Below are 21208 nucleotides of genomic sequence, written 5' to 3' on the forward strand. Positions count from 1 at the left end.
TGGCTGGTTAGACACACAAGTTAATGCATACACATGGCACACTTCCCAAAAGCTGCAGTCATGCCTGTGATGATTGCTGAACAAATTTTGTCTTAAAGGTGTTATCTACTGACGGACCAAGTGTTGTAAAAAAGGAATCGTAGGGTGCTAGGACGCCAAGACCCACGCCAGCAGCAGCCTGGGAGATGTCTTCCTCTCTGCTGTATGAGCAGTGCACTCTACTGTCCGGAACTAACACTGCAATCAAGCAAGTTTACTGCTCCCACACATTCTGTTTTTAGTATTAATGGTAAAAAACCTCATCAGTTTAGGTTAACATTATGTTAATCTAAAAAGTACTAATTTTGAAATTTGTAAGATGGGATGAAGATTAAACAATGGACTAAATGCTAGGCTATTCTTTTACCAGTGTTCACAGAACACGGTCAGCTTCCATATAGGCAAGCATCAGGTCTGGTGCTGTGTCATGAAGGTTCACTCACTCTTCAGTCTTGCAGAGCAGAATCAGGTAAGTTTGTCTGCAGTAAGTTGGATATCCCAGATCTTTTCCCTTTTGTCCTGGAAAGACAAGGAGGAGTTCACTCACTACCCAGCAGATAGTAAGACCTTCTTTCTGATACCTTAGGAGGAAAACAGAGGTGAAACAGACCCCATTTCAACAAGCTAGTCAGGTTCCTGCATACTCATAGACAAGCCGGAGTAATTCCACATCCTTGGTTTCCTCCTTCCACCTTGGCTGCTGTTCATGGCAGATAATGTTTTTTGCACTGAATCACATGAGTGCATTAGGGTAAAGCATTCATTATTTAGATTTAGATCTGTGTTGGGAAAGACACCCTCAGCCATGCTATTGCATGGTGCATTGCACTGCACTGAGATTCTCCTGGAATTACTATTCTCTCAGGTGCTGGTAGGTGTAACTTCAGCACCTAACTCTCTTCCTAAACCACAGCTTTCAGACCTATCGGCTTAAACTCTACTGGATTAGATTTTCAGGAACCACTCTTGTCATACCACTGTAGTTAAACAAGCCTTCATTATTCAATTGATATAGGGGAAAGGAATTAGGAAGGTGCAAGAGATATGTTAAATGCACAGATACAGGTACACAAGTCCCAGTACAAGCCTGGAAAGTACTGAACTTTGGAACAGCCTTTTCCATATTAACAAGAGTTAAGTTGAAATCTGTTGTTGTGGTATCTATGACAGGGTTGGACCACCTGTTCCTTGATGGGAGACAAAGATACCCTTCATGTGCGTTTCACATGTTTATTGCACAACACAGGCACAAGTGATAAAAAAGCCTGATCGCCATGGGCAGTAGGAAGGCAATGCTGTGGACTGCAGGCAAACCCTCCCTGCTCCTGGACTAAAAGGATCCCGTAAGGAAAAATCTGGTAAATTAATCTTTAAGGTAGGCTACTTTGATCAGATCCCACAGGAAACTTTTTTACAAATCCCAGTCAGCTGTTTCATTACACATTAAAGCCACAGGCTGAAGGTGAGTCTTTTCTAATGATCCAGCCCCTGTCTGTTAAAAGAATTAAACAGATCAGCAATAATCATCTAACAAAAATAACATGAAATATTATATTTCTGCTAGCAATCTTCAGTTTTGAACATCGGTTTTGTTTCTTTTTTCATCTTACCCTTTCTGACAGTCAGGGTAGAGCACAAACTGCATAGCTGAGCTTGACAGATACAGAAGAGTTCATTCCCTACAGAATGTGAGGAGTGCACCTTCCATTGCTGATTTATTTTAACAAAGCTATCTACTAAATGGTACAGTGCCTAGTGCAGTCCTCACATCTGTAAGCCAAAGATTCTCAGGTTTTTAATGCTGGCTTCACCTGTATTGCCCGCCCAGAGGGAAAGCACATGGAAGAGGAACACATTCTGGCCACCTGACAAACAAGCCTTTTCCCCTCCATGTGCCGCAGTTTTCCCTACAGACTGCCTTTCCTTGCTCCCTGCATTACATCTCACGCTAAACACATATGAAACACTTCTCACACTGATCCATGCCCTGCTAACCTGGGATTTTGTCTTTTCCTATCTTTCTGCAAAAGCAAAGGAAAGACCTCGCAACATTTCAAGCAGTGTCACAACTCCTCCTCCTCAGGAGGACAAATAGGGTACTAGGGAAAAGTACAGGGTGATGTTATTGTCTTGTTCCCTGAGCAAGTAATATCTTGGAGACTGTTGTTCCATACACTTAAAAAAAAAAAAAAAAAAGAAAAAAAAAAAAAGAAATAAACTTCTGTTATGTAGTAAGTAAATCACTTTTTTTCCTTTTTTGCAAGTTTAGCCAGGTGAGAACATTCTTATTCATCGCCAGATTAATCCTAGCTACAGTCAACAAACTAAATGGAGGGGCTGCCAGTGAAGGCTGTGTGAAGGAGAATGAAAGGCTTTTGGAGACTAGGTTTATAGGTAGGAAACCTTGGGAAAGCTGCTGTGAATTATTCATGTCTGAAACATTTCTGGCCAAAGAGACAGTCAATGTACATTAGCAGCAACCACCTGTTGGAGTTACTGGCACAATACCATGACTTAACTAGCAAACACTTCTCAAGGGCAACGGAGTAGGCAGCCAGCATTGACCCAGGCACTCTACAGAGATTTGCAATTTTGCAAGAAGAGACAACCCTTAGAAACCCAGTGAAAAGTGTAAAGCCACAGCACCTCCTCCACATTGCAAAGCATCCAAAGCATGTAACCCCTGCTCCTTTTACAAGCTGAGAGGTTGTCTGAACTTCAGGTGGAAATGCTACATAAAATGAATTTTATTACTCTCCATTAGACTTTTAACTCTTGAGGCATTAGGAACAGGAAAACTTGCAGAACATGGAGAGTTACTAAAAACATCCTCTTATTCAAGTTTGGCTTTTTATACTGTTAATGATGGTTTATACCCTCTCAACAGTCCTCAGTTAAACACCAGACAATATAATAATTTCAGATTGAAACTCCCAATTAGTCTTGTGATGGAAAGCCAGAGAACCAAGTGACTCATGCATGCATGTGAAAGCGGAAAATGTGTGCAAGAGCCTTACTGGCCAGAACTACCTTGACAGAATTCCAAATCATGCCAAAATGCACCACGACAGTTCATCCTTTTACAGGAAAGACAGGGAAATACTGCTGAGAATCTACTATAAGACGACTTCAAGCCCTGTGCCAAAAAAGAATGCATTGTAAGTAACTGAGCAACATTCAAAAACCACAATCTGGGCAATGGGAGAGATGTTGTTACCATCATCTTTGTTATCTAAAACTGTATCTGTAACTTGTCATTTAAATAGCACTCTGTGCAGAACCACATCTCTGATCTCTCCTCTCAAACTAAAATTTCACAGACCATATTTAACTGTTAATACCACTTTTTAAATTTTCTTGGCATTTTAAGTCATGAACAGGCTTAGGTCTATCTCACTTCATCATCAACCAGGAGTTAGTGTGACTTCTCAGTTTTGAGAATGAGGTGGCATGGAACATGTCAAGTCCTTAAAATATTGATGTTGTTTTGAAGACAGAGCACTACATTAGAAAAACAGAAGCTAGACACTGTTTAACATATACAGAAAGGTTCAAAATTAACCTTTTGGGGGGGGGAATAATTAATTTTTATGACATCACAGCCTGCTTTCCAAATTCTAAATGGTTTCATACAAATGAGGCGTGTGGTGGTGGAGTAACTTCAGCATTGCTGCTGCCGAGTGTCAGGACCACAAGAGCTAAAATGTAGCATTTTCTCAGCCCTATGTGCCAAGTCCGCTCACTGCAGCCACGGCAGTTTCATCCTACAGCTACTGCAGTTTCATCCTACAGCTGACAGTGATTGCAGGAAGGCTGCTGGGGAAGATGCTTAGAGGCTCAAGTCTGTCCTCATGACTAACTGAAATGGTTCCACACTTGCACAGGCTCCAGGATCATCCACAAAGAAACTCATTGTTAAGAAGCAGAAGTGTCATCAGCTTTATTTATCTTAAAGAACTGACATAATGCTCATGTGAGCAATCAAAGAGTACTTCTTTTATTGGAACCTGTATTGCTAGGACCATGCAAGGGCTTTCACCACTGATGATTTATAGATTGCAGTAGTGGCCCCTCCTATCATGTCAGAAATGAAGCTGCCAGTTCAATCAGATACAGTATACATTACATTTTTTCAAGTAAAAAGGAGAAAGATGCAATTGCTACTGTAAATGGCCAAACTACATTCTCCACCATTAAGTTCTTTATGGACAATCATGAGATAAAAAGTACATGTTGTTATTAACTCAATTATTAATCTTTTACACTAAGATTACCCCAAAAAATATATATAAAAATAGGTATGCTCTGTTCCTGCTTTGGTAACGTAAAGTTACCTCTAGGAGTCAATGAACATACAAAGGACTGAATTTTGACACCACCTTTCTCTTTAGGTGTCATTGTTTCTGTAAAGTGTTTCTTAATAAAATACACTGGAATGAAAAATCAGATACCACAGCATCTTAAAAGACACCGCCTTATGATTAAGCATTGCACTTATAGCTTAAACAATTTACATTTAAATGTGGATAACCACTATCATTATTTAATCACTGCACTTCTCATAAGCTCCAATCGTCAGTATTGAAATGTTTTATAGAGTTTTGATTTCTCTTCCCCACAAACACCTGCTTAAAATAATCTGTGAAAGAGGAAAGAGTTTTAATAGATTTGCTGTTACCAAGCTTCCAACATCTTCATGAACTGTTTCTGTACAAAATCTGTGAAGTGTCTCCCAGAGGTCTAACACTATGCTTTTCCTCAGTTTATTTTGCAATCATAATCCATTTATAACTTATTTACCCAAGAATGAAGTTTCTTCACTATAACAAATGTAAACAATCTTGTCTTTCATCCACCACCAACAAAACAATTAGCAAAACATTTTCACACCACGAGTTGCATTTTCAATAACCCCGCTTTTGTTTTTCTTCTTTATCAAGGATAGCCTGTTTTAGGCTTAATGCAGCATCTTCAAACTGGGGGTTTAACTCTAACACTCTTCTGAAATCTTTCATGGCCTCATCAAAGCATCCTGTTCCAAAAAAAATAAAATAAAAATAAATTATTTCTCTGCAATTACTTGAACTTACAAAACAGAACTGAAGAGGACTCCTCTCACTAACAAAAAGTAGAAGCTACATTTATTTGGATTCTTCAGTGGCCCAAGCAGGAATCAAGGGTCTTCAGAGAAAGCACCAAAGTACCTATTTTTGAATCCATAACAGACTTAAGGCTCAGGTCCAGCAACTGATTCCAAGGAGCCAAAACCCCCACACCAACAGCCAGGCTGCCTTAAACCTGTAACGGCACACCCTGCTGAATTCCCGGGTCAAGCTCCATTCTTCCAGTGCCCTCTCTAGTCCCTCAACTTCTGGGTCTTGACTTTGCAATGGCCAAGTTCCAACAAAAGAACAGAGGTGTTCGTATCTTACAGTACACTCAAAACTCTGTTAGCAAGCTCCTCAGAGACAGCCAACAGCCTACTGTGAGCCGAAAAGGCTGTGCTCACTATGGCTGCACCACCTATGAGATGCTTTATCACAGGTATAATGGCAACATTTGGAACTGGCTAGTTTGACTCCTATGCCAATTTTTTCAAGATCTGAAACTGCACTTTTCCCTATTTTTTCCTGCATGGTATGAAGTGACACAGCAGCAAATCTGTAAATAGGGTCATCTAACTACTGTGTACAGAGAGCAGATCCACAGCTTGTAACATGCTAGTTCAAAAAAAAAGGTCTGTCTGTGCAATTTATTTCTGGCGTGACATCTTCCTCCAGCCGGTGCCAGGCAGGTCTCTCCACTTGTACAACGGAAAGAACTACCCTCTCCCTTCGGGTGCACCGTGGGATAGAGATAAAACAGCACTCCCGGTTGTTACTCAGCTCTGGGAGAGCTCCGTGCCCTGCCCCCGTCCGGGGTGGTTGGCAGGTGACGGTAAGCTGCGGGCAGGCCGTGCCGGGGCAGCCAGGACAGGTCAGAGACCAGTGCTCAGCTCGCGGTACACATGCCCAGGTCACCCTGCCCTGCTCTGCCCCGTGTCACCGGGGCCAGTATCTCCCAGTCGGAGCTGGCATGACCGACTGCCCGGCGGGGCCCGCAGGCCTGGCCCGCGATGAAGCTCGGCGCGGCCCATACCCAGCCGGTAGAGCACCAGGCCCCGGTTGTAGTAGGGCACTTCGAAGCCAGGCTGGTAGGCGATAGCAGCCGTATAGTCCTCCATGGCGGCGGCGAATTCCACTCGCAAGTACTTGATCTGGCCCCGGTCATTGAAGGCGGTGGCGAGGTCGCGGCTGGCACTGCACAGGGACAGAGGGAAAGCGGCCGTTACGTTAGAACCAGCGCTTCTCCTAGTCCCCCTCACCCTCTGCCCCGACACGTACGCGGCAGAGGCGGGTCCCGCGCACAGAGCAATAAAGCGGTTATAAAGCTCCTCTGCCGCCGACAGCCGCCGCGCCGCTAACTGAGCCTGAGCCGCCAGCAGCAGCCCCGCTGCGCCGCCCGCCGCTTCCCGCGCCATGGCGGCTGGCAGAGGGGCGGCGCGGGGCGGCTGCACGTCACGCGGGGCGGCAGCCGTGGTTGGGAGGGACAAAGGCAGCCGGCTCAGCATCGGTCTTGCTGCTGCATCGCTACAACACGGGTGATGTTCTTATCCGAGTTTAACAGAGGCACTACTCACTGTGAAAGATGGTGCAGAAGAGGCCTCGGGGTCTCCTCTCAAATTGGATCCTAACGCATAAGGTGAACGCTAATGCTGCATTTCTGCCAGGCCCTCACTGTTCCTGCGAAAAGCTCATCGCATGGATGGAAGACCTGCACCACTTGCAGAGCAGAGGCTCAAATCCAGCAACAAAACTCAACAGCTCTGTAAAAGAGCTGCCTTTAAAACGTTGTGTGTAACAAGGATGATAGTTCAGCTTTTGAAATCTATTCAGCTGCTTTCTGCAAGCAACTTTAAAAAACAGCTCATTACCAAATTTCAGTTTGAAGATTAATAGAAGTTTCTTTAATATGTTGACATCACCAAAGCTCAAGAACACACAGCAGTGATTGCTAAACATTCAGGAGCCCTTTGTTACATAAACCCGGTAGGTTTTAATATGATTGGCAAAAGAAAACAGTACTAATGAATGCCTAAACTTGTACCATGGCACTAGTAAAACAGAGGTAGGAAAACATACACAATAACAGGATTGTAACTACTGTGGCAACATTTAAACTCAGGAATTGCTTCCAAAAATTGAATTCTGAGAAAATCCAGTATTTCCTATGCAACCTCAGAAATGGGAGCTTGCCCTGAGCGAAATGTATGAAGATGAACCTACATTCAATTCACGTGGTTTTGAAACTAAGCTCGATTTACAAGTAGAAAAGAATGGGTTTACGTTAAACTTCTGTTAAAAAATAGAGTCTGTTCACACAGTCTTCTTCACAGACATGGAAGCAGTAAATGTTTCTCATGTGGGTTTTCTGCTTTTGTTTTGCTGTAGGGTTTTCTAAATGTTTCTCCAACAGCAGCACTATCTGTTACAGTACCCAAGTTGTACTGTCAAACATAGTACATCGAAAACATTTTATAGGATTTTTTTTGAGGCATAACAGATATGAGGACAAAGTCCTTTATTCTCTGCTACACTATGCTGTGGCACAGAGGACAGAACTTATATTTGGTTGCTTCTTTGGTTTTCATACAGTACTTGCATAGACTGCACATCCAGAATTCATACTCCAGGATTTGGTCTCCTGTTGCCACACACACAGGAAGTTTCAAATCTACACTGTTTAAAAGGGAAAAAAAAAAAAAAAAAGAGTAAGTAAAGCTGAAGGGATAAAAGCACAGTTTTAAAATAGCAATAAAGACTTGTTTTGCAGACATTTGCAAACCATCATAAATACTTAATGCGTTCCTACAGCTCGTTACAAAACTTAAGATGCTCATCCATAAGACTGCTTCTTTATTCAGATGTGTACCACTTTTGGATTAGAACACTTCACTGATAACATAGCCAGGTGTGTCACTCTTCACACAGCAGAACATAAATCCCCAGAACAAGAAAGTCAACAAATATGGACCAGTAGATCCAAAAAAATAAGTGAAAAGAAGCAGTGAAGGTTATATGAGGGTAAGGCCCAATTAGACATATGCATTGCTCTTCCTCTGAAGAGTCAAGATGCAAACCACTATTGAGATTCTGGACATCTGTACAGTAAAATCAGGTAGGCTAAAATCCTATTCATTACAAAGAAAACTGAGTCACAGTCAATTTCCATTCTCACAAATTCAGTGCTGTTAACAAGCAATATGTTAAAGGACACCATTGTGGGTACAGCTACTCCAAGGACTTACCTCTTTAGGTGTGCCCTTCATATTCTAATTTTTTCACTTAACATATTCATCTTCTTGTTCCATGCAGATTCAAGCAATTCACAAAACACTGGAGACTTACTGGTTAACAATGGCTAAACATTTACTTGTTAACATTTGCATCACACCAGAATGGTGATGCAAACAGTAATTTTACTTTAATGGCACATGAGGCCTCATCAAAGATCCTAAAACTGTTGTGCGCTCTGTTAATATGTATTTCGGATTAATTTAGATCTTTATGCCCAATTCCTCCAATAGATCCATTGTCAATTCTCCCAATTAAAAGCGGTTTATTAACCTTTCAAACTAGCTAAGATCTGCATCATTCTGAGCAGTATTTGATCTAAGCCACAAAGCACCAAATTAACTTGGTCACACAAAACCTGCTAAACCTGAAACACAGACAACAGGGGGAGAAATGCTGACATTACAGCACCATTCAAATATAAACCCACCTCTGGTGAACATCATCCACATCAAATTTTTTGTTATACTTTGGGCTATGTCTCGTGAATATCTCTAAAGCAAGATCTTCATACTGTTGCCTCTGCTCTGGCCTAAGAGTTTCCAAGGATTCTAGTTTAACAAAGGCTTTTGAACAAATATCAAATGCGCTGTTTGCACATGCACAGAGTGCCAAAAGGGAATAGATTTCAACTGCAGGGATAATGTCTTCATAATCTCGCAAATGAAGAGCTAAGAAATGAAAAAGAAAAAAAAAACAAAAACCAAGGAAATTATTACATGCCTTTTAGAGAAGTGCAAGCATCTGTCTGAAATGTTTGCTACTAATAGACAGCATTAAATCTTACAAACGGGACACAATGAACCAAAATATTTTCATTTACATGACTATGAAGCGTGTGTGGTTCAACACTTTAAAAAAAATAGATAAAAATAAGAGGATTTGACTGGGAAATTAAAAGTGACTTTTGTAAAAAACACATTAGAAGTATCTGAAATGAACCTTCATTACTTGGACAAAATATAAGGCATTATGTGCCTTTCTAACTCCCATACTTTTAGGAAGCTCTCCAGGGAGGTCTGATGTCAATTCAGGCATGTGTTATAATTTAAAGAAAGAAACAAAACATCAACAGAATATCTACAGATATTGTCCCAATTTAACCAACTTAGATTTGCATTGTCAGCAAGAAAATACTTTCCAAGTATTTTGACTGCAGCTATATTCACTTCATTATACGGTTTTGTTTTAAATTCTGTGCATCTTGCAAGAATTTGAAAAAAGTGCCAACTATAAATGAAAGTGTGTATTCTGCAGGTCTCTAAAATTAGAATGGTTTCTTTAGAGTCCTACCTGTTTTAAGTGCTGCATCTACAGAACCTTTATAGAGCTGTCTTTGTGCAAGTATGAAAAAATGGTAAGCCTCAGCTCCTCGCCAAGCATTGTCTGCAAAGCGATTAGTTGAAGAAAGAACATCTTCTTCTAGCAACCCAGCCAAAGCTGAACCAGCCTGAAAACACAGCAGTATCACAAGTAATTTTTTATATGAAACAGATACAGCAGGAAATGGGGTAAATGAAAAAGACTTTTCCATACTCAGTGATTACACCACTGTCTGTGTTAACTAGGGGAAATATAAATACATGGACCTAAAGTGAACATTGTTAGACATTTCATACAGTGCACAGGCAGAATGTACAGTGCAGATTTTTAAAGATAAATATCACATACATGTGTACAAATATATTTTGTGCACATCTGCAGACTGGTTCATAGTTTGGATTAATACTGCATTTCAACACCACATCTCTTAAAACTTTGTTTAAACTATTTCATTTGTGCATATGAAGATGAAAAGTGTAAGCAAACAAAAAAAGAAAATAATTTGCTTCCCCCGTATCTGGAGATGTCTCCCTACTAAATTAATAGCAAGCATAGCTTAATCTAACACAGATCTCTCTTTGGGATTGATACTTACTCCTAAGTGACAGGAAAGTGCAAGTCTTGCAAGGAAAAAAACCCCAGAGTTCCCGAATACAGTTTTCATAGTTACAGTGAAAACACATTAAAAAAAAAAAAACACATTAAAAAAAAAAACACATTAAATTTAGGAAGAAAAATAGCTACTAATACATATGACTTAAATGTTTTTAGATAATACTTTAAACAATATGTTTTCGTGGAAGAACTTGGTTCAAGGAAGGTTTCCTTCTTAGCAGGAAAAAAATCATTTAAAAAAACAAACCATAATAGCCTCACATGAAGATAGCTTCATTTATTCTTGTAGGTAGCATATACAAGAATGCAGAAGCAAATAAGCAAAACCCCTAAAAACAAACAAAACCACCACAACCAAAAAAATCAATGCTCTACCTCTGAACTTTTTTCTTTCAGTTTTCCTCTTTGTGCATTTTGCATTTGTTCGTGGTACTGTTCCATAAGTAAGGCTGATAATACATAAAGTTTTTTAACTCGCAAAGGCTTGGTCCTTTTCTTTGCCTCTTCATCTGCGATCTTAAAAAACAAACCCAAGGAATTTTATGTAGGTTTTTAAAAGAATTAAATAATCAGAAGAAGAGCTGCTTCATGCTTCTGGACAACTGCATGCTTGTAAAAAACTTGGAAATCGTGCCAAAAAAATTATTCTGCATTTGAATGCAATAATTTAGACTACAAACAGAACTATAAACTAAAATGTCAAAGTGAAGAATGCACATTATTCAGTTAATAAGTATATAAAGTTAGATTCTCAGGGGGGAAAAAGTATTTTTTAAAAATCAATGTCACCATGTATATGTCTATTGACTTAATATAGAAACAAGCTAAAACATAGCAACCTTTAAACAGTTTAGTTTAAGAAACCCATAACTTTCAGTAAGGTCTGGTAGTTTTCCCAGAGAAAAAATTTCAAAATAACATATATATTTACTACAAATACTTGCTGCAAAAATTGCATAGTACTCTCAGAGACTTGAGCAACTATGTACAAAAATCTCTGCAGTCAAACAAAACCTAAACTTTTATCTTAAAAGCACACTGCGGCAGTTTCTAATTAAAGGTATCAGTTGAAGAAATAGCAAAGGTTAACTTCTAGTTAGTAACATTGCTGGTTTTTAGAATAAAAAATATATAGGTAATCCAGACAACATACACAATAAGGTGAACATTGCACCCAGGACAGTCTACTATAACTCCTTTACAGCAACAGGACTTTTTCTGAGGTGCAGTTCAGCTCATTCTGAAGTGAAAACTCTCAAATCTGATGGCTTTTGCCCTTTAAATCCCCTCTGTACTGGCTACAGAGGATACCCAGAGTAACTATTTCACATCAAGATATCTAAACTTAGCAGTATCCTTTAAAATGACATCTGCTTATTGCCTGGACACTAAAATCATCCCTGGAAAATAAAAGTAGCATACAAGTAATAATAATAGCTAGTCCAAAGCCCCAGTTATCTGACATAGAAATAAAACCTGCCAGTACCTTGAACATGAGCTTCGCAGCTTCAAAGAAATAATTGGCGTTACGGTAGAGTTCTATAGCATCAAGAATTTTGTTCTTTTCCAGTAAATGACCTGCATATCTGGCTAACAAGGATCCAATCTCTTTCATATTGTGATTTTTAGCCAGCTCCACAGCTTTATTCCACTGGAAATGAAGACAGGCAATTATCAATGTCATTGTTTCAAATACATTCTCAAAACAAGCTGATTATCCATGACTAGTCGGCAACACTTGTGCAATGCTTCATCACCAGTTAGAACTAGGCTACTATAAAATAAAAAGCAAGAGAATACAAATGCCAACAACGTTGACAACCGTGATACAGCAGGCCTGTGAAACAAATGCTGGACCTGTGTCCTAAACCACATACAAAGCCATTCCTTCTGCTTTGGCAAAAGCCTTGAAAAATTACTTCATTTCTGCTCATATGTGTACACATGGATATCACTGAAACCCAGACACTCAAAAGCATGTCTAAAGCAGGACTTCAGCCTCTAAGCTTAAGGCATAAACAGTAACATTACTTATCCTGCTACACACCTCATTTTGTCTGTGAATTTTCCTGCTTTTTGGTCATTTGGTTACTATGTTCGACACAAACGTTCGGCAGGATTGAGAAACTTGGCTGAATCTTATAACTAATAGCCCTTCAGATCCATAAACTAGGAAATCATTTGCATAAAGCCAGCACTAGCCAGTCCTGCCATTCCTACACCAAGTTCCTCACAGCCATCCTCAGTTTCTGGGGAATAGCTCCTGCTGTAAACATACAGGTTCTTTCTCAGCTACACTCTAATGCAGCCACAAATACATTCAGATTTGTATAAGGAAGGGTGGGATGTGGAAAATGAGCAGAGAGAAGCTCTCCAGTCTTCCTCCCATTCCATAAGAAGGCCACATCGCCTGGCTCTACAAAGGCCACAATGTCTGTATACTCAGCATCCTTACCATGCTGAACCCATGACACATGCACACACAGAAATGCACTGCTGCACATGGCTTTGTCCCTCCTAATTGTCTAATCCTAATTTCAGATAACTGCTTTAGGTACTGAAGTATGACTTTTCCAGAAATCATGCTGAATAATCAGACACTTAACAAGGACTTGTATTTAATTGGGCATTAGAATAGAAATCTCACTTTTACACTGATATGGGTAAAGCAGATTATCTACTATTGGTTTACCTGGTTGAGATGTACACAGGTATCTACTGCATCCTTTGGTTGATTACACTTAAGAAAGGCTGACACAGCTTGGTCACACATCCCCACTCTTACAAACATACGAGCTATGTCCTGCAAAAAAGCATCAGCACCATGTCAAATTCATTTCCAGATATTCAGTACATTGCATAGCAACTGCAACACTATTATATTCTTGTTAAATATAATTCCAAGAAGTTGGTAGAATGGGGTGTGGCTTCATGGATTCTGTGAAGATACTGTTGCAAATCTTTAGAACAGCGTGCTGCTTTCACGCAGTGCTTAATTTAAACAAATAAACACAAACAAAAACACACACAAAAAAAGTCTACAGAGTTTTCTTTCAAATCAAATACCAGAAGGACTGCACTCTCACTGTTTAGAGTAGTTCACAGAACTTTGTTATTAGAAAGAAGTTACAAAGAAAGCCTTGCTTTGTTCAGTCAACTAGAAATGGCATTAAATCAGCTAGTTTGGCATTTTCCATGAATTTTTAGATTGATCAATCATGTCATAATTTTAAGTTATCTATTATTTAATCAGTCATTTCAGGCTATATCACCTACTTTCCCTCCTTTCAGTAGAGTATCTTCAGGTTTCATTGTACATTAGTATTCTCACCAGAGCTAGCATGGAAGAATTTAATCCAGTAACCAGGAGGAATTGCGGGGGAAGGGTTGGGGAGTGGTGGTGAAATCCTAGTGTAGACTAGGAAACAAGATAAAAGTAACTGTCCAACCATAAGGAATGAACTATTAGTGAAGCATAGCTATTTTAAAGAGAAATGCTGTGATTTGGGAAGGGGAGCAGTGAATCATCGAATCATAGAATCAATAAGGTTGGAAAAGACCTCAGAGATCATCAAGTCCAACCTATCACCCAACACCTCATGACTAACTAAACCATGGGTTCAAGTGCCACATCCAATCCTTTTTTTGAACACCTCCAGGGACAGGGACTCCACCACCTCCCTGGGCAGCACATTCCAATGGCCAATCTCTCTTTCTGGGAAGAACTTTCTCCTCACCTCAAGCCTAAACTTCCCCTGGCACAGCTTGAGACTGCACCCTCTAAAATGATTGGCCATGTTGCCAAAACATGGAAGAATGATGGAATACAAACCAACAGTAACACTAAAGATTGACACCAAAATAACACCATTGTGCTTTAGTGAGTAGGTCATATAGTGTGTCCTCTCTTAATCCTCAATAAATAGTTAAGCATAAGACAATGACAATTAGGGTGCTCTTTGCTTACAGGAAGCAATTTATTATTCTCCGGAAGAGAGTTAGCTAGATTCTCTAGTCCTTGATAGTCCTCTAGCATGTAGTAACATTCAGCTAAACGTTCCTGGTTTCGTCCTTGTACGTAATACTGTACAGCATTGGACCTAATAATAAAAGAAAGAAAATAATTTTTAAAAGAATGTGGTGGCTCCTGATATATAAACACAATGAGAAGTACAGCTTCTCATTGTGTAAGCCTTTGTATCTGTAAATTTACATTATTTTAAACGGGTAACCGCTTGAGGAAGCTTTCACAGATTTCTACTGATTTCCTAAAAAGTTTACTTAAAGTAGTAACATAATGTTAGGAAGTCAACAAATCTTAAAACTTCATTCTATATCTGCACAGACCATGGCTGACAATGCACAACAACTTAAAACTAAATTTTCAGAAAAGGCCTTTACTGTTGTGCCTCTGTTATTTAAAACAAACAAACAAAATTAAAAACCCCAAGCATTAAAGTCTCAAGACCGTTCTCTAAAGTTACCTAAAGCATCTAAAAATCACATTTCAAAAACTAATCATAAGTTTTCAACTGCTACAGGACCCAAGTTCTTTATGGTAATATAGTCTGGGTGATTGCAGTATGTAAGTGGAGCTGTGGAACTCTACAGGATGCTAACAGTTTAGACTGTCTTAGAAGGTAACCAGAAAAAAATCCTGAAAGAAAATAATTTCTCTGCAATTTATTAACTATGAAGATGTCACATCTGGCTCAGTAAGTACCTCACTGTACAATGTGCTCTGGAGAAATACCATTATGTGCATTCACTGTTCTTAAAATCTTCCTTGGATGCCCAATTTCAGCAATAGCTGGAGACAGATCCAGGTCAGAAAGAACTCTGGACCTTTTCAAATATTTTTTTGGTTTAAGCATTCTAGAAAACTTGTGGTTAGTTTTGAAATTCACTGATATTTAATAGTTCTCTCCTACTTTTAACAGATTTGTTTTTTGCTTGATACTTTCTGTATCCAGCCTAGTATAACCGCATAGATATTTCTCTTCCCCTCCCCCTCCTCCTCTGAAGCAGACAGACTTCTGGCAAAACAGATTTTTATCACCTTCATTCTTTAGACAGTTGATCAACAGTTCTGTTTAAAGGTACATGCCAGGATGGAAATACAACAGTCTGAGCTAAACTTTGTAATTCCAGAATTATCCCATGTATTGAACCCTGACATCACCAATGTCTGTCCTTCCCCATAAACTAAGTCTTGCCTTCAGTCTTGTAATTTCCTTTGTAATTTCCTTCTCTCTAGTTCCTCTATAGAACATACCACTTCTGACGGTCTGCAAAGTAATCTCCAATAGCATTGTGTGCTTGTTCAAGAAGGGCATCATCTGAATCACCTGAGCCACTTTTCAATAGCTGCAATACTCGAAACCAATCTCCCAGTTTTATCCGTAGTCCAATGGCAAGATCTCTAGTACACATAGGAAATAGCAGGAAAAAGTCAAAGAGACTAAAATAGCTAACAAAACATCAAAGAAAAGCACCCAAAAGTATTTTCATGTTCATAGCCTGTATTGCAGGCATCACAGTGATCCCAGATATCTCATTTACATATACAGTATTCCATAAAAGCAAATATTCAGATTGCTTACAGGTTCTATCACACATATGCCCTGCCCTATCAGACATACTCCTGTGTGAGCAGCTGGAAAGACAGTTGGGCTGATGTTACTGCAGGATCCTCTTACTGTGTACACCATTCTTTATCTTTCCTCTTTATTATTCATGCATACATATGAGCCACCTTGTGTTTGTCTAGCACATTTATTCCACCTTATAGACTGATTCTATGTTACTTCTCTATGAAGCTAAGTCTGCAGGTGCATAGAAAATAAATGACAGAGCTAGATGTACTTCTTTTAAAAATGCTCATTTCTTACAAGTGAATTAAGGAAGGCAATAATAAGTCAGTGCAGTCAGGGCATGTGTGTAATTTTTTTTTAAATTGTATTTGAAAAATAGATTTCTTTCAGCCTGATTCATGGCAGGTCTTTATCAAGGTGTTTGTAGTGATGGGGAGACACCTACGGTCAATACAGAATTCCCATATTGTAGCCGGGGAATATTGTAAAAAGAAGTAAGTCTTTGTCTTCTTCAGTCTCATAAAGGGCAAATTTCTCTTCATCCATGTGCAAAGGAATATGCCTTATGTAAAAATTACTGTTGCAATACGACTGAAGTGCTTATAAGCCAATCCACCTCTCCAAACCAGCATACTTCTATCAGCTACTTACTTAATTATGAAATAGAAAATGCTTTAGCAACAGGCTCTAATGTGCATCTCTCCCCAGCTCCTGCCTCTTCTTCCCCATCCCCATCTTACTGGGGAAATGAAAGGTTTCTCATTCTTATAGCATGAAAGAAGAAATGCTTTTTTCCCCCCACCATTCTCTCCTCTTCCTCAGATCCATTAATCAAACCTTAAAAATTTCATATGTGCATATGTGATTTATTCTTCCCCAAGTTTGATCACCACCTACAGGCTACATTGTACAATTGCTGCCTATTATTTCTCATCCTTTTTCAATACAAACAATTCTCTAGCTAATTACTTAGTGTTAATTTCTATTCCCCAGTAATACTGTTATTTTGCTTTGTCTGTTCTCATTCCTGAGCAAAAATTCCATTGATTGGTCCCCAGTTTCATCCAGAGTCCTTTCTGTCTCTCCAGAGATTACAGTTCATTAAAAACTCTGTTGTTTGTGTATGTAATTGGAAAGAATGTCTACTTGGCTACTAGCTCAGAGCAACAGTACATAAATTAAACATTAGTTAAGATTGTTTGTATTTTTGGAATCTCAGTTAAAATACTGACAAAATCCTTGCAAAAATAATCTATGAAAACCAGCACAGCCTAGAGCCCCTAGGGTTTTGCAAACAGTTTGGAATGTGCTGATTTACATATAGAACTGGTTATCTATGGATATAGCAAAATTCTCTCCTATCTGATCCTCTTCTGTCTTTCCAGCAACTAGTAAAGTGTCTCCAGTGCTAAAAGAGCAATTCCTTATTAAGGCAAGCTTTTTTTTTCCCTTCTCTTCTAGGCTTTTTCTTTCTTTGCTGCTGCTGAGATGACTCCAAGCAATTACCTTCTGTCCATATCCAGGTACATTCTTTCAGCTTCTTCAAACCTGCTGAAATAGGCTGCCACTTCTGCTTGCTTCATTGACTCACTCTGCAGGTTGCCTAGACGCTTAACAAATTTAATACCTTGATAGTCTTTACAACGTACAAAAGCTTGTTCAGCAGTCTGCAGATCCAGCTTCTGAAGAGCAGCTTCAGCCAGGAGACGCCTGTGTGAAAAACAAGCTTAACAGATGAAAAAGCAGCTGTAAAGTAAATTAAGTGAGGATCCATTTAGCTAGTTATTATTTAAGGAAGACCCTCAAGTTCATCTGACATTCTGTGATTCTGTGATCTTTGTTGGCAACATGGACAGTTGTATCAAGCACACCCTCAGCAACTTATCCTGACAACATTAAGCTGTGTGGTGTGGTTGACACACTGGAGGGACAGGATACCATCCAGAGGGGCCTTGACAGGCTTGAGAGGTGGGCCAGTGCCAGCCTCATGAAGTTCAACAAAGCCAAGTGCAAGGTCCAGCACCTGGGTGGGGGCAATCCCAAGCACAAATACAGGCTAGGTGGAGAATGGATAGAGAGCAGTCCTGAGAAGAACTTGGGACTGTTGGTTGATGAGAAGCTCAGCATGAGCCAGCAACAGTATCCTGGGCTTGTGGTTAGTTTCGAAATTCACAAATGTTTAGTAATCCTCTCCTATTTTCAACTGACTTCTCTACTCTGCTGAGACCCCACCCAGAGTACTGTGTCCACCTGTGGAGCCTCCAATACAGGGAGGCCATGGAACTGTTAGAGGGCTCCAGAAGAGAGACACAAATATTATCAGAGGGCTGCCACACATCTTGAAACAGTCCAAACAAATAAACTCTAAAAAAGGTGAGGAGCTAGGCTAGCAGGGGACTGCAAAGCCTCTTTGGGCCTTCCCTCCACGCTGTAATGCTCTTTTGGAGGTGACTCAGACCAATGAGGACATGTTCTTAGAGGAGCAGCCTTCGGTTTGCAGCTGAGCAGTTACTTTGTTCCCCTCCTCCTTTTTCTTAGATGATTCTGTTTAAAGTGTATATTGCTTTTGCTGGTCGCAGTTGCAGTTTTATACTGTAACATGAGATTCATTTGAACAAGGGAAAAAAAACCTAAACAACACAAATTTAAACAAACTTGGCTTATAAAGAGATGTTACCAAAGTCTGGGATGTGGATTGTCTTCTATGAATTGGGAAGACTCCTCAATGCCAACTTTTTCAATCAATGCTCGACTGTCTCGTAATGACCGAATCTCAAAGTTGATGATGTAATCCTTGTTCGGATGTTCAGGATCCTAACATAATGCATAAAGAAACAATTTTATTTCACATCACCTTTATTTCCACTCAATGTATCTATAGTCTCCCTCATTAAGAGAGACTTCAACTTTTCCTATCAAAGTCGTATTAATTATACTTACCTTTAATACTTCATCCAGAAGAACAGATTTGATTTCCAAATCTTCAAAGTTGCAAATATACCCAGAAGTTTGTATAGGTTCCTTAAAGTTAAATAAGTTACAGAGGAATGAACTTGTATTCTGTCTGATTATATCAGAACCAAATCTGTTACATATACATAAAGAGACCTTCTTCTTCTGCAAACTAGGATTTAATTGCATTTCCAACAGGAAACAAATACTAAAATCATTAACATGATTATAATTCCATATACACAGAACTAATTAAAAATCCTCATGTTTTCTATAACTAAATCATGAGAAAGAGATAAAGGAACACCTGCCAATATTTAGACTTAACTGAACTGTGTTTTACAAATATCTTTACTAAAAATGTGTTTATATTTTCCAAAGCATACAAATATATGCTCCTAAAAATATCTCATATAGTTAAGGAAAATATTACAGTCTTTCCATATTCCCAGGACTGATAGTTCATTTTACTTATTCATACCTAAAAGACACTCCCACATTTCAGTTTAGAAACTTTGAAATTTCCAGAAGCAAGTTTATTTATATAAACACTTGCTTAATTGACCGGTAAGCACAGTAATAACACAAAGCCATTAATTCATGAGTGAATCTGTAAACTGAGTAGTTTGCCTATGATAATATTTACCTCTGGATCCAAGTTTCTGAAAACATACATTCTTGTTTTCTCCATCATTGCGAACAAATCCGGGTTGTCTTTGGCCCATTTCATATCCCAGACATCTTTGCGTTCCAGTTTCAGCTGCTCACCTATCACTTGTGCTCCTGTACTGTCTACTGCCCGTGTATCCAAGTCAAGGAAAGTCAAAACTCCTGACACGTCTATGATAGCAACACGACTGCAGAACAACAAAGGAATTAAAAATAAGATAGCTAAACAGTACTATTCAAAGCTGTAAATCTGAGACAGTTTCCTACACTCAAACTAGACTTCTCATCTAAGCTAATGCCATTATAATTCCATAGGTTTTCATTCATCTGCGCAGCAGAGAGAGACTAGAGACATGGAAAGAAGTTTTTCATCTGCTCATATAGGATCTGGTCCTGCAAAGGCTCTGAAATGTGCCCATTTTTCATCCACCATTTTGAAGATCCTTAGTACACTGCATCTGTAGTGCATTTGTAGTACTTGAGTAAATTGCAAGTTCTGCCCCTTGCCAAACTTTTCTTGACAGAACTTACAATTAATAACCAAATAGAACTGGCTTCCATTATTTTCTAGGAGGCAATGAAGCAGATTCTTAAATTAAATATACAGCATGATGCTGCAGATGGTTAATCCCCAGAACAGGACTTCTTCTAGTTCTACAAAGTTAGCTTTTTTGTTTTGTTTTGTTTTTCCAGACAATATGAAGTCTTATCTAATTAATCTTTGAAGTCATTTAAAATGTAGGAAAATACAGTCTCTAGAGGGTTACTTTTGAAAATTTCCAGTTACATAGGTCTTCAGTGAATCACAGTAGCCTGTATTTACTACAATGCCATTTTAAAAGCATTTCTAAATATTGAAAAGTATTTAGACACCCTTAATCCTTACTAAAATTCCAAAAGCAATTTAGATAATTAACTTCTAAATGCTTACAGATCTGAGCCTTTTCCACTGGCACAGAATCGTTTAGAAAGAAAAGAGCTTGGGTTCAAAACAAAACTAATGTGGCTCTGACTAGATCACATTGCCTTTTAAGTGAAGCAATCTATTTTTGGATGCTACCTAAAAAGGTAAGCAATCTACACATGTATTATGAATTTTGTTTCAAGTTTTAAAGTTATTTTGAAGTGATTCAAATGTCTTACAAGTCCTTTTCAGTCAGCATGTTTTTGCCTTTTTTGCCAAGACTCCTGCAAAAAAATAGCTGTTAAGGAGAAAGCAACCTCAGTGTTGGTACAGCTGAAGCTTAGGAACATCGGTCTTGCTAGCAGCATTGCCACCAGCTACAGCTTGTAACAACAGAAAATTTACATGGGATGAAAAGTTTCCAGGCATTAGAAGGATATAGAAATAGAAGCCTCAGAGATATAAATTTTCAGGTTATGACAATTTCATCAATTAATGTCACGATGACAGGTAACTTATGTTTGGTTCATCTAATATACATGAAAATATCTTTGTTCTAAGTATCCCTAAATTTCCTGCACACACTCCAAAGAGTTTAAAACAAGAGAGCTTTACTAACACAGTCTCTCGGAGAAATCTGATGATTGTCCAGATGTAATAAATGGTTAAGCAACCATTAATAACAACTAAAATTAATAAACAGTTTATATTAAAGTAAA

At 39.0% G+C, this 21208-nt stretch overlaps 3 protein-coding genes across 4 annotated transcripts in view; all 3 read right to left on the reverse strand.

The window, feature by feature from the left end:
- LAPTM4A (lysosomal protein transmembrane 4 alpha) overlaps positions 1 to 21208 on the reverse strand; it is a 154604-nt gene that overhangs the window by 69905 nt on the left and 63491 nt on the right. The window lies entirely within an intron of this gene.
- On the reverse strand, positions 4706 to 6573 carry TTC32 (tetratricopeptide repeat domain 32). The gene is made up of 3 exons (XM_009909458.2): positions 6423 to 6573; positions 6178 to 6332; positions 4706 to 5071 (listed from the first exon to the last, which is right to left on the reverse strand). The coding sequence occupies exons 1-3, from the start codon at positions 6557 to 6559 to the stop codon at positions 4944 to 4946; spliced, it is 420 nt and encodes a 139-aa protein (XP_009907760.2). The 5' UTR covers positions 6560 to 6573; the 3' UTR covers positions 4706 to 4943.
- The window catches only part of WDR35 (WD repeat domain 35), a 41109-nt gene continuing 27541 nt past the window's right edge, over positions 7641 to 21208 (reverse strand). For both annotated transcript variants that reach the window (XM_009909457.2, XM_009909456.2), the window contains 12 exons: positions 19563 to 19773; positions 18905 to 18985; positions 18642 to 18778; positions 17471 to 17674; positions 15646 to 15792; positions 14338 to 14470; positions 13063 to 13173; positions 11857 to 12021; positions 10746 to 10886; positions 9726 to 9882; positions 8863 to 9103; positions 7641 to 7817 (listed from right to left, as the gene is read on the reverse strand). In XM_009909457.2, the coding sequence (XP_009907759.2) occupies positions 7670 to 7817; positions 8863 to 9103; positions 9726 to 9882; positions 10746 to 10886; positions 11857 to 12021; positions 13063 to 13173; positions 14338 to 14470; positions 15646 to 15792; positions 17471 to 17674; positions 18642 to 18778; positions 18905 to 18985; positions 19563 to 19773 (1876 nt within the window). In that variant the 3' untranslated portion in view covers positions 7641 to 7669. The remainder of the gene's footprint in view (positions 7818 to 8862; positions 9104 to 9725; positions 9883 to 10745; positions 10887 to 11856; positions 12022 to 13062; positions 13174 to 14337; positions 14471 to 15645; positions 15793 to 17470; positions 17675 to 18641; positions 18779 to 18904; positions 18986 to 19562; positions 19774 to 21208) is intronic.

This window comes from Dryobates pubescens, chromosome 3 (genome assembly GCF_014839835.1).
Source record: "Dryobates pubescens isolate bDryPub1 chromosome 3, bDryPub1.pri, whole genome shotgun sequence".
In the NCBI taxonomy this organism is placed as follows: domain Eukaryota; kingdom Metazoa; phylum Chordata; class Aves; order Piciformes; family Picidae; genus Dryobates; species Dryobates pubescens.

Excerpts from the sequence above, each read along its gene's own strand:
- TTC32 (XM_009909458.2), bottom strand. The coding sequence starts at position 6,559 with ATGGCGCGGGAAGCGGCGGGCGGCGCAGCGGGGCTGCTGCTGGCGGCT. Across the intron at positions 6,333-6,422 it reads GCGGGACCCGCCTCTGCCGC|CCGCGACCTCGCCACCGCCT; the intron begins GTACGTGTCGGG and ends GTGCAGTGCCAG. Across the intron at positions 5,072-6,177 it reads CCTGGTGCTCTACCGGCTGG|GATGCTTTGATGAGGCCATG; the intron begins GTATGGGCCGCG and ends TTTTTGGAACAG.